This window comes from Pan troglodytes, chromosome 5 (assembly GCF_028858775.2).
Source record: "Pan troglodytes isolate AG18354 chromosome 5, NHGRI_mPanTro3-v2.0_pri, whole genome shotgun sequence".
NCBI lineage: Eukaryota > Metazoa > Chordata > Mammalia > Primates > Hominidae > Pan > Pan troglodytes.
Genome location: NC_072403.2, coordinates 22,226,316 through 22,239,795, shown reverse-complemented (window position 1 = coordinate 22,239,795; position 13,480 = coordinate 22,226,316). Strand labels below are relative to the sequence as shown.

Below are 13,480 nucleotides of genomic sequence, written 5' to 3'. Positions count from 1 at the left end.
TCTGCTGAGATACACTATAAATTAGGTGGTGCTGTGTAAAGAGATGCTAAGTTGATTTCCAATCAGATTCACCTCTGGGGCACACAGAGCCTCCACACCACCCTGCCTACCACCAATCTTTGGCCAAAGAGCCCTGTAAACTAAGCAAGTTTGAAGTTTCTAGAAAGACATAAGGATCTCAGAATATGTTCAGAGTAAAACTTTATTAATCAGAACTCCACTACTTTGGAAATAGTGGTCATTCAACACTTACGATATAGGGTCCAAGTTTTGACTTGATGGAGATGCTCAATAGTTAACATTATTAGGTAATGGAGACAGGATTAATTACATATGGGGATTTTGGGGACCAACCTCTGAAAGAGCCAGTTCACTAGGATGGGGTCCCGGAATGTTGATTTGTAAAAGCCTCTCTGGTGATCCTCACGCAGCCAGACTCAGACAAGGCTGCACTCAGGATTTGAGAACCACTGACATACTGCGGAATGGTACTACTGCCTGGCTGCTCCCGTGAGTTGAATAACCTCTTAGCAAATGTAGACCGACAGTTCTGTGTCAGCCTTTTACACACTAGTTGCTCAATAAATGGATATTAATTTGTTCACTGGGGCAAAGGGTATTGAGTGGAGAGTCTTAGAACTCTTGTCATTAACCAATAAACCTTTGACCATTTATTTCAGATACTATCACAGTAGATGCTTAATAGAGACTTGCTGGATGAATGGATGGGTGGGTGAAAAACTTGGATGAGGCATTAGAAGGGGCCCAGGCAATCTGCACTGGACAGCGAGTGAAAGACCTTGATCCTAGCTTCAGTTGTTACCTGAGCACCATTCCCAAGACTTTCATCATCTATGGGCTAAAAGCTGCCAGGTCTCCAACCAGGAACACAATGCCTCATGTGCAATTTCCCTTCTGATGCCCCTCAAGCACCTCAGAATCAACAGACACGCGCCATAGTGAACACCACACCAGCCCCGAAACTCTTCCTTTGCAGCCATCTTCCAGGTGAGCCAGCACATGAGCCAGCCACAGCCTTGCTCCTCCTTCTCCTTCTCCAGTGCCCCCCAGGCACCTACTCCATTGCCGACACTTGTTTAATTCTGCCTCCCAAATGTCAGTCAATTCTGGAGATGGCTCTCAAGCCTGCTGCAGAGCACAGTCACCTCCCCCCTGAATTGCTAACGCATCCCAGCTGGGCTCTCTTTTTTATTTTGCCCCTTTCAATCTGACCCAAGGCAGTGAGTTGGGCACTCTCCTACTCAGACCTCTGCAATAGCTCCCTAGTGCTCTTGGAGAAGTCCCATCCCTAAAGGTGGATCCCACAGCTCTTGTCCATACTTGCCCTCAAGCTTATCTCCTGCTGCCCCTCACGCCTGCCCCTCTCAGGTCACTCGGCCCAGATGCAGTGACTGAGATTTGGTTCCCCAGTGCTTTTCTGTTCCCTTCTTTCTTCTCATCTGAAGACTTCCTTTTCAACCATCAGCTCTCTCTATTACACTCCAGGAAACCTTCCCTGACCCTGAATATGGGATACGTGGCCTGTTATGGGTTGAACTGGGTCCCCCCAAAAACTCGCATGTTGCCATCCTAACCCCTAGCATCTCAGAATGTGACCTTATTTGGAAACAGGAACAGTGGACATGTCATCAGTTAAGATGAGGACATCCAGGAGGAGGGTGGCCCCTGATCTGAAAGGACTAGTATCCTCAGGAAAAGGGGATGTTTGCACACAGAGACACACACACAGAGGACGCCACAAGCTAAGGAACCAGCAGAAGGTCACAGAGAGGCCTGCAACAGATCCTTCCCTGGGGCCCTGAGAGGGAGCATGGCCCCCCCAACACCCTGATATTGGGCTTCTCGTCTCCAGAATGGTGAGACACTGAAATTTAAGCCCCTAGTCTGTGGGGCTTTATTACAACTGTTCTAGCAAGCTGTGGCCTGGCCTACCCTGTGCTCTGAAAGCTGCCTGCACATCCCTCATCGGATGGACCACCCACCTGCTTGTATGGCTTCTGCCTACTGGGCCTGCCACCCTCACTGTGGAATCCGTGGGCAGCAGGGCCTCTGTTTCTGCTGAATGTCAGCGCTGTGACCGCAGTGCCCAGCTCCCTCCCATGCCCACAGGATGCGCAGCCAGTGGAAGAAGAGCAGCGAGGGAGCAGGGGCCTCCCAAGACACCCCAGCCTCAGCCCTGGGTGGAGACTCACAGAGATGATGTGGCCCTTCAGGCCATGGGCAGAGTCGGCGCACTCAATGACGGCACTCAGCTGGGGGTACCCCACTCCTGTCTTGGTGCGGGTGGTGCACACAGAACCTGCACAGAGAAAGAAGTTGTCCCCAAATAGATGGTTATACATGAGAAGACTGTGACATGAAATGCGTCCCCCTTACCTTTGCAGCCCTGCTCTAGGGACCAGGGTGAACCTCTGTGGCAGAGGAGATGTGGGGAACGGGCTGCCCCATCTGCACGATGGAGGTCGCTGTAAACCACACCGCCTGGTCATGCACCCCCTCCGGTCCTCATCACTGTCACTGGCTGATGTCCCAGACATCGCCTTCCCCTCTACCATGCACCTGTCACTGCCACTCCTCCCTGTGGCATCCGCTCCCATGCAATAGCCAGGCACTGACCTTTCCACACTTAAACACCCACTCCTTTCCACCTTTCTACAAATCTACACTCTGCTTTAAAGGACCTCTCAGAATCCTCCCACTGGCTCGTAGCTTCTTTACCTTCAACCTTTGTCAAATGACTCACCTCTCTTAAGCCTCACTGCCCGGCCTGTAAAATCCAAAGAGAAACACAACCTCCTGGGGTTGTGGCAGAGAACAAATGGCACAGGGAGGGATACTGCTTGGCCCAGGGCCTGGCCTGCAGCACCACACCCTCCACACCCTCACCTGCTCTCACTCAGCTCTGTGCTCCACAGGGCCCAGCCATTTGTCCATCTTCCTCCTGGCTGCCCCACCTCAAGTCCCTTGCAGCCTAGCCCGAGGTTCACTTCCAGGGCAGGGCTCACACCAGCACCCTCCTGCCTGCCTGTCCCACGGTCAGCCCCAGTCCTGGTTGTTCTCCCAGTTAGGTCCAGGCCAAGTCGCACTCTGACCTCTTTATCATACTTCCCCTTATTCAAGCTTCCCGGTGCCGCCACAGCACCCCACTTTACCCAGATCAGCAGAATCAAGCTCCACCTGCTCCCCTCCCTCCCCACTGCTTCTCCAATGGGGCAAGTTTCTTCCCACCTTAGGGACTCTGTACACAATGTTCTCTCTCTTGGACACTCCCCTCTGTACCAGCCCGCCTAGCCAAACCCTTCTCATCTTTCCAGCTTCTTCTTAAATGTCACTGCCCCAGGGGAGTTGTTCATCACAGTTTCAAAAAGAGGCATTTCAATCAGGATCTGTGTGAGAATGTTAAGGGTCTGTCTTCTGTACTGGGTGGTCGGCTCCGTGGACATTCGCTGTTGTTATCAGGTACTGAGAACAGAGCCTCATATACAATAAGGCACTATAAATAGTCACTGAAAGAATGTGTGGACTCAAGAATGAATGAGTCACCCACATCCCTGTCTCCACTGCCACTCACTCAGCCCCTCCCGGAGGTCTTGTGGTGTGCACGAGAGGGCGCTCTGGGGACAGAGTAAAGGTGGAAGTGAACTCCGCCCTCCCACCAGACCTGGGGGTGGGATGCTTTGAGGCGCAGCCTAATCTCCGGCTCCTGGCCGGCACCACCTTGTAGGATGCTAATTTCTGCCAGGGGTCTTTAGGGACAAGATCAGACAGAGAAGTATGTCTGTGTTCCCCAGGCCTGGATTTAGCAGAGAAACCAGGAGAGACAGGGCAAGCCCCTCTCCTGCATCAGCTGTGGGGCAGAGTCCACAGAAGTCCTGTAGCTCCCTGTGTCCTGCTATGTGTCACTCACAGTCCTGGAGCCAAGTCTCATTCCCACGAAGGCGCCTTCCCCCCGCCCTGCAACCGGACGTTGTGCACGGCAGAATAAAAGGTTTAACCCCCGGTTCAGCCTCAGCTTTTCTCTTCCTCTCCCATTGAATTGCTAGATCCGGGGGTGGGGGCCTCAGCTGCAGTAGGCCTGGGGTTCTGATAGTAGTGAGGGCTCTATAAAGGGTAGACCAATTGCCTTTCTTGGAAACAGCCAAGGAAGAAGCTTCAAATAACACACAGGTGGTTTTGATTAACACCCAGGTGAAAGAAGAAGTTGGTGCATACTTTCTCTTGACTAGAGGGGCAGGGAATCCGTTTCTGATGCTTTTTCCCAGTTCCCAGGAGTTGCTCAATAATGAATGAAATCTATCAATCAATAGACATCCAATAATGCTATCATTTAGATATGTAATATGCAATGTTTTTACCATAAAGAATGTGTGAGACTTAAATATGGTCTCCAAACAATTTAAAGAAGTAGCTCCCATGCATTGGGCTCAGAGAAAGCCCCTTATTCTCTTTAGTCACATCTGTCCTACACAGACAGCCAGAGGGGTGGGGAGAGACAGTGAGAGCAGAAGGACAATACAGCTTCTGGGGAAATAGAATGCAGACACAGAGATGTGCAAGAAGAAAACAAGTGTAGTAAATGTTCGAGACCACATCTAGAAAAGCTTTGAGAGGGCCGGGTGTGGTGGCTCACACCTGGAATCCCAGCAGGTTGGGAGGCCAAGGCGGGTGGATCACCTGAGGCCAGGAGTTCGAGACCAGCCTGGCCAACATGGTGAAACCCCGTCTCCACTAAAAGTACAAAAAATTAGCCGGGCATGGTGGTGCATGCCTGTAATCCCAGTTACTCAGGAGGCTGAGGCAGAAGAATCACTTGAACCTCGGAGGCAAAGGTTGCAGTGAGCTGAGATCACACCACTGCACTCCAGCCTGGGCAACAGAGCAAGACTGTCTCAAAAAAATAAAACTTTGAGAGCCAAGAAGCTTCTCACACACCTTCACATCCTGTACAGCACCCGCCCAACACAATGGTAGCCAGTGAACATTCAATACATATTTCCTTTTTTTTTTCTTGAGACAGGGTCTTGCTCTATCACCAAGACTGGAGTGCAGTAGTGCGATCTCAGCTTACTGCAACCTTCACCTCCCAGGATCAGCTGATCCTCCCACCCTAGCCTCCCAAGTAGCTGAGATTACAGGTGCATGCCACTGTGCCTGACTACTTTTTAATTTTTATCTCCTATTTTTAGTAGAGACAGAGTTTCACCATGTTGCCCAGGCTGGTCTCAAACTCCTGGGCTCAAGCGATCCACCCACCTTGGCCTCCCAAAGTGCTGGGAGACCAGGCGTGAGCCACCGCATCAGGCCCATATTTCTGATTAAACAGGTGACTAGTGAGTGTCCCTGCCTTTGGGACTAAAAAGAGTCTTCCTAATCTATTAGCCTATTTTGTTCTATTATCAGTCTGTCTATTACAGCCTGCCCTAAGAGGAGGCAGCCTGGAAAGGAAGAACGAGGCCTTATCCTTTCTTTGCCTTTTCAATAATGGTAGATACTCAGTAAAGACCTCTTCCCATTTGCTCAGAATACATTATTAACTGGCTTAAATGCGTGGCAATATGAAAAACTTAACCTTGAAAATCTCCCTGTATGTTAAAAGCTTGGGTATTTTTACGAATCTACAGGGTTCTTCTTCCTAATATTCTCTTCATACACATCCAATTCCCTCAGGCTGATCACGGAGCCAAGTCACAGCTCAACAGCGTCTCCTGCGCCTCCCAGCTGTGCGTTTTCCCACAGATTCCTCTCATATTGGTTTTGGTTTGCTTCCTTTTTTGGTAGTGTCATTTGGGTATGAGATTCTTTTGAAAAATCTTTGCTGTTTTTTAGTCCCAAGTGAAAATGTGTATCTTCTTTCTTGCTCCTCAATTTTAGTGTCTGGTTAATACTGATGTGCACGGATGAATTTAAAACATGGCGGCTCATCTTCAAGCAGGGCAAAGAAGGAAAGCGAACAGTAACTCTGCCCCATGAGAAAATGGCGCCACCCATGACAAGGACAGAAGGCTCTACCTCGTTCTTCTGCTTAAGATGCCAATGGGTGGTCCTAAGAAAGCATGCCTGGGAGAAGAACATGGGCAAAATCTACATCTAATACGTATCAGGTGAGGAACCAAAGGTGATCATTACCTAGGCCATGGGTCAAGTTTGAATGTGGCCTCATCACTGCAAGCTTATTTGCAATGTTTGGGGTTCCTCAAACATTCACATAAACTGGAGTCATTCATGTTTATTAACTGTCTCTATGGATTCTTCACCTATCGCCTTCCTCTTCAAGGTGTATGGGGTCATTAGTGAAATCTACATTCTTCCACATTGGTTCTGAAACCAAGCCCTCATATTCTGACCACATCCATATATTCTAACCATAATTTAGAAAATCCCTGGGGGCATCAAAAAGCAGCTCAACAATACTTTTCATCAGGGGCTTCCCCGAGAAGCTCAATTATGCTTCCAGAAAAAGCGTGCTTTAAATATCTGTGAATGAGTCATTCATGCATCCCCTTCCAGTGATCTGCAGTCCCCGCAAGCCCCAGATCCCATTCTTCCCCACACACGTCCTCTGCTGTGCTCCTAACAAGTCTTACCTGGTCCAACTCCCACTTTGATGATATCTGCTCCGGAAAGAATAAGCTCTTCTACCATTTCTCCTGTCACCACGTTCCCTGCCTGAGACAGAAAGAATACAGCTGATGATCATGAACTACTATTGCTGGTATAAAGGTGAGGAACCCCACACCTGAACACGAGGATGTGCATGTCCTAAAGCCACCAGGCAGCTGGGGGACAAAAAAGGAACACAGAATTTCATACCTGGAGACCACTTTTGGGAAAGGCCCCTTGGGTGAGCTGTTGGCATGAGAAGATACAGCATTATATGATTTAAGAACTAGAAGAGATCTTAGAGAGTCCAGGTCAGGGCTTTTCAGACATCTCAGCAATCAACAACAACAACAAAAATCTTAGAGGGGGCTGGGCTTGGTGGCTCACGCCTGTAATCTCAGTACTTTGGGAGGCCGAAGCAGGCAGATCATGAGGTCAAGAGATTGAGACCATCCTGGCCAACATGGTGAAACCCCGTCTCTACTAAAAATACAAAAATTAGCTGGGCCTGGTGGCGCATGCCTGTAGTCCTAGTTACTCAGGAGGCTGAGGCAGGACAATCGCTTGAACCCGGGAGGCAGAGGTTGCAGTGAGCCAAGATGGCACCACTGTACTCCAGCCTGGACGACAGAGTAAGACTCTGTCTCAAAAAAAAAAAAAAAAAAAAAAATCTTAGAGGGACCCCCAAATACAAAAAGTCAGCAATGAAACACTCTCTTGGTAATTAATATTTTTAGTGTTGGGCAAAAAAATGTTTCACAGTTTGCAAAACCCCTGAAGAATCTTTATGGAACCCCAGAGAGTCAGAATTAGAAAACACAGTTAAGAAAATAGCAGTGTGCCCCACCCTCTAGGGCTGGGATTCCCATCTAGACAGGAAAGGGCAGATGAGCCCTCATGGACCACATAGCATCAGCACGTGCTCAGTTTACAGAACATGAAGCTTTGGCCTAAGAACACACAAGCCTCCAGGAAGTGGCAGAATCTATCAACCAGAAGGATGTGTCTGGTTTGGAAACAGTACAAGCTCTTTCACTGCAGGAGTGTAGGAGTGCAAAATAGCCCTTTTTATTACAACTCACTGCCCTGTGGATTCTTCAGCCAGTATATAGGATACTTGGCAAGATGCCCTGGCTGAGTTTTCACAACTGTGCAAAGTCATATTTTGCAAAATGAATCCTTACTCATTCCACTCATGTTTTTTGCACTGAAGTCCAAGTGTCTTCTCTTTGAATTGCTTCCCAGAGGGAATTTTTCTTTTTTAACGTAGACAAAGTGACTTTTAACTTCATATAAAAGGATGTGGGGAAAAGGTGATGAGGAGGGCTCAAAGCTTTAATCCAAACAGTAGCTGACAATGGAAAAATCACAGATGGCCCAGAAAGAGGACTAGAGGTAGATTAAAGAATTAAAATTAAAGTTATACTCCCCAAATTCAGAAGGAAAACCTTGAATACTCTCAATAAGCATAAAAGTGAAAAAACATAATGACAGAGCTGTCTACATAAAAACTAAAAACTTGGCCAAGTGCAGTGGCTCACGCCTATAACCACAGCACTTGGGAGGCTGAGGTAAGTGGATTGCTTGAGCCCAGGAGTTAGAGACAAGCTTGGGCAACATGGCAAAATCCCGTCTCTATGTAAAAAAAAGAAAAAAGAAAAAAAACTGACATACACATAAACACAGATATTCATACAATCAACAAATACCCAGGTAGAGAAAAATATCTACAATTTTGACAAAGTGTTATTATCCTTAACATAATAAGAGCTCTTACAAGCCTATAAGAAAAACGCTAATACCTCACAGAGTAAGTGCCAAAGGACAGGAACACGCTATTGAAAGAAAGAAAAGTGGCTGAGAAAAACGGAAAGTGTTGAACCTCCTGAAAAACCAAATGTAAACTAAGGTACCAATGAGGTACTACTTTTCACTTAACAAATTATCAATAGTTGTAAACAGTAAATACTGAAAAGAAAACATCAGATGGAATCTCTATTTCTTTTGGGAAAATTTATTGTAGTATGAGTTTTCCCAGAAAGCAATTTGTCCATATAAAAGAAATATGCACTTCCTTGTATTCAATAATTCTTCTAAGATTCTCTGCCAAGGAAATAATCATAAGTGTGGACAAACATTTAACTACAAAGATGTATTATCTGTAACGGTGCAGAACTGTAAATATATTCCCCAAAATGGAATGATCCAACAATTTATGACCTATCCGTGTGATGTTTTTAAGAGTGTTTTTTTTTGTTTTTTGTTTTGTTTTGCTTTTGAGATGGAGTCTTGCTCTGTCACCCAGACTGGAGTGCAGTGGCATGATCTCACTGCAACCTCTGCCTCCAGGGTTCAAGTGATTCTCCTGCCTCAGCCTCCCTAGTAGCTGGTATTACAGGCACACGCCCCCACTGCCTGGCTAATTTTTGTATTTTTAGTAGAGACGGGGTTTCACCAAGTTGGCCAGGCTGGTCTCGAACTCCTGACCTCAGGTGATCTGCCCACCTTGGCCTCCCAAAGTGCTGCAATTACAGGTGTGAGGCACCACACCCAGGCTAAGAGTGGTTTAACAGCATGGGAAAAATGCTTAAATGCTTTTAGTATAATGTTGGGAGAAATAGAAAGATCTCAATTTTGTTATTAAAAAAAGTGTATGTGTGTATGAAAAAATACACCAAAAGGCTAACAGATGATGTCTAGGTGAAGAGATGATCAAACTTTTTTTGTTTCTTCTTTAATCTTTTCTAGATTTTATACTAGAAAGTGTGTTACTTTTATAATTATAATGGGGGCAGGAGTGTGTAGTTTTGTTTTTTATAGTGCGAGGAACAGCATGAGCTCTGTCCCTGACAGAGAACCTAACAGGAGCCTAAGAAGCAGGGCGCGAGCTCCAGTTCTTCCCCAGTGGCTGACTTGCTAAACAACCAAACAAAACCACAAAAACTTTAGAGAAGCTACTCTAAGCCCACCACACATTTTGTTTTCTTTTCTTTTTCTTTTTGAGACAGGGTCTCACTCTTGTCTCCCAGACGGGAGTGCAATGGCACAAACGTGGCTCGCCGCAGCCTGAACTTCCCAGGCTCAAGCGATTCTCCTGCCTCAGCCTCCCAAGCAGCTGGGATTACAGGTATGTGCCACCACGCGTAGCTAATTTTTGTATTTTCTGTACAGACAGAGTTTCGCCTTGTTGCCTAGGCTGGTCTCAAGCTCCTGAGCTCAAGCAATCTGCCTGCCTCAGCCTCCCAAAGTGCTGGGATTACAGGCATGAGCCACTGCGCCCGGCCACAATTTCATTTTCAATGTGGATTTCTTTTCCCCAATCTGGCGCCACCTACGAACCATTTTATTTTTAAGGGGCTACTTTAGATAAAATAGATTAATTCAAGTCAGCTCACCATAGACGTACCAGGTACAACCCGGTAGAGTCAAAGTAAGTTCTAGTTACTTATTTAATTATTTTTAAAGCAGAGATAGGGCCTTGCTATGTTGCCCAGGCTGGTCTCTAACTCCTGGCCTCAAGTAATCCCCCCACCTCTGCCTCCCAAAGTGCTGGGATTACAGGTATGAGCCACCTCAACTGGCCAAAGTCAGCTTAAAAACATCAAGAAGGCTGACGCCGCTTTAGTAACCCAGAAGCTTGTGCAAATGTCTCTCCATCCCATCAGCTACCTGTGTGGCTGCTGAATCTGTCCATGGTCCAAATGTGGTCACTGCCACTGTCTGGAAAAACCCAAAGTGATTATGAAATGCCTCAACCATGAGGGACAGCACAGCAAGAATGCTTCCAGGAGGACGGGGGAGTTTCCATTGGCAGGAACAAAAAGCTGTCAATTCAAGTTTGAAATCAAGAAGGGCAAAATAAGGGAAAAGAGGAAAAGACCAAATCAGAAATGAGAATATGACAGGAGTGTGGTCAGGCTTTAGTGAAGTCCCCGGTGTGCCCTCGAGCAGCCTCTGGGAATGGGGTGTGATAACAGGGGCCAGGAAGCAGCTGGTCAGGGTGATTAAGTGAGGAGTCTACTTTATCTTGTCATGAAGCACCTTGGGTGTGGAGCGGATACAGGACTGTCAGAATGGGACTGTGCGTAGCAGCACAGCAGGCTCAGTCACCCAGGCAGTTCATGCAGGTTCATTTCTTGGGCAGCCATGACAACATGGAAGCAATGAACCCTTGTCCAGAGCACTGAGGCAGGCAGATGGAGGTTTCTGATAGGCAACCCCTCTTCCTAGGGAAGCCAAGCATGTTTTGGGCTCCCCCATGCTCTGGAAGGCAACAATTCTGTGTCAATGAGAGGTTGAAGGTCATGGAAAAGACATAAAAAGTGGCCAAGCCAAGACTTCAAGTACTTTTGTACCATTTTTTAAAAAGTTGGTATGGTCTGAATGTTTACGTCCCTCCAAAATTAAAGTGTTGAAATCTTTATTCCCAAGGTGGTGATATTAGCAGGTGGGGATTTGGGGAAGTGAATTAGGTAGGTCATGGGGGCAGAGCCCCCAACAATGGGATTAGTGGCCGTCTAAGAGAGGACTGAGAGAGATCCACATGAGGTGACAATGAAAAGATGGCCATCTATCTATGAGCCAGGAAGCCGGCCCTCACCAGATACCGAATCTGCCTTGATACTGGACTTCCCAGCCTTCAGAACTGTGAAAATAAACTTCTGATTTGTATTATTTATTTATTTATTTTTGAGACAGGGTCTCACTTTGTCACCCAGGCTGGAGTGCAATGGCGCAATCACAGCTCATTGTAACCTCAACTTCCCAGGCTCAGGTGATCCTCCCACCTCAGCCTCCCGAGTAGCTGGGACTACAGGCATGTGACACCACGCCCAGCTAATTTTTTGTATTTTTAGTAGAGATGGGGTTTCTCCATGTTGGCCCCGCTGGTCTCAAACTCCTGGGCTCAAGCAATCTGCCTGTCTTGGCCTCCCAAAGTGGTAGGATTACAGGTATGAGCCACCACACCAGGCCAACTTCTGATTTTTATAATATAAGCTATTCAGTTTACGGTATCTTGTTATTGCAGCCTGAACAGAACTGATGAGAAAAGGTCCCTGGGCAAAAATAAAAACAAAAACTGCTTTGCCCCAATTTTTCCAGCTTTCCTTTAGGCCTCAACATCTATGGCAAAATAAGTTCGGAAAAATCTGGGGTCGAATGCTAGACCTCCCTCATTACTGGGTACTTTTGAGCAAATCACTTCAACCAGAGTCTCCATTTATCCTGCTATAAAATGGGGGTGGATGTACCCACTTTTAGTCCTTAAAAGGTTTACAAAGAAAGTTCTCTCAAATTCTTAGCACAGGGCCCAGCTCTTGGTGGTGCTTTATAAATGTTAGTCCCTCCATTTAAGAGTACTTTCTGTATATTGCTCCTTTACCCATTCTTTTTAGTTTTTTTGTAATTGTGGTCAAATACACATAAAATTTACTAGGTGTAAATTTTACACATAGAAAACAGAAATAAAATTTTTGTTTTTTAAATATTTTTTATTTTTATTTTTTCGTGAAGGGACTTAGTGCCACTGAACTGTACACCTAAAAATAAATAAAAAGTTTAAATTTATTTAAAATTTTTAATTTAAAATAATTCATATTTGTTTTAAATTTATGTAATATAAAATTTGTTAGTAAATAAGTTTTTAGGTGTACAGTTCAGTGGCATTGAGTACATTCACACTGTTGTACAACCATCACCATTATCCATCTCTGGAACTTTTTAATCATCTCAAACTGAAATTCTGTACCCATTAAACAGTAACCACTTTTTACTGGTTTTTCTGGGGTCCTCTTGTAAGAAAAATCCTTTCCATAGGATGATAAAAGGCAAGGGTTGGCAAACAGGCAGCAGGCGGCTAGATTTGGCCCACAGGCTGTGATGTGCCAACCCCTGACATAAAAAGAGAAATATCGCCAGGCACGGTGGCTCACGCCTGTAATCCCAACACTTTGGGAGGCTGAGACAGGTGTTATCACCTGAGGTCAGGAGTTCGAGACCAGCCTGGCCAATATGGCAAAACCTCGTCTCTACTAAAGATACAAAAATTAACCAGGTGTGCTACTCAGGAGAATCACTTGAACCTGGGAGGCGGAGACTGCAGTGAGCCAAGATCGTGCCACCACACTCCAGCCTGGGCAACAGAGTGAGAGTCCATCTCAACAACAACAAAAAAGAGGAGTATCAACCCCAGTGACTGTTCCCAAGCACGTGGAAAATGTCCCACTACCTGCCCATGGAAAAATAGTTGCTATCCAGGCAACAGCCATGTTAAACTGAGTTTATTATGTGACTCTTCAGAGAGAACATCACCTTCGTAGCTTTCAGCCATGGTTCCAGAAAGTGGGTGAATACAGAAAATCCAGGGAACACGGCCTGAGAGGTGCTCTCAGCCATACACACCCCTTGTACCTCAGGGGAGGGACACTTGAATGGTGAGGCCCCAGACCTGCCCCAAGCTTTCAAGGAACATTCAATGTGTCCGCCTCTCCATGAAGAGGCGTACAGCGGAAACGTCTGTGTGGCTCAGAACCTTGAGAAAGAATGTGGGCAGGCCAATGAGCCATCAGTCATGCATGGAAACGTCAGGGTCCCGCCCTGGAGATCCAGCCCATGGCTCCCGGAGATCTGCCCGCAGCAGCTGACACGGCATTGCCCCAGGGGAGTAGAGCTTGGCCTCTATCTAATCTGAACACATTAGATCTCAGGCACCTATTTCCTCCAGACCAGATCAGAAAGAGCCACCAGCACAAAAGCATCTCCCAGAGCCAACACAGGGACCTCCAAGTCCCAGTATGTCTGGAACTGGTTCCTTCCGCTGGGTTCTTGGTCTCGCTGGAGCCGCAGACCTTCGGCTGCG

The 13,480-nt window shown here is 46.7% G+C and overlaps 1 protein-coding gene across 1 annotated transcript in view; it reads right to left on the bottom strand.

The window, feature by feature from the left end:
• Positions 1 to 13,480, bottom strand: part of GMPR (guanosine monophosphate reductase) — a 56,356-nt gene that overhangs the window by 14,480 nt on the left and 28,396 nt on the right. Inside the window, exons 5-6 of the mRNA XM_518253.9 lie at positions 6,606 to 6,687; positions 2,214 to 2,320 (exon numbers count right to left, since the gene is read on the bottom strand). Of these exons, the coding sequence (XP_518253.2) occupies positions 2,214 to 2,320; positions 6,606 to 6,687 (189 nt within the window). The remainder of the gene's footprint in view (positions 1 to 2,213; positions 2,321 to 6,605; positions 6,688 to 13,480) is intronic.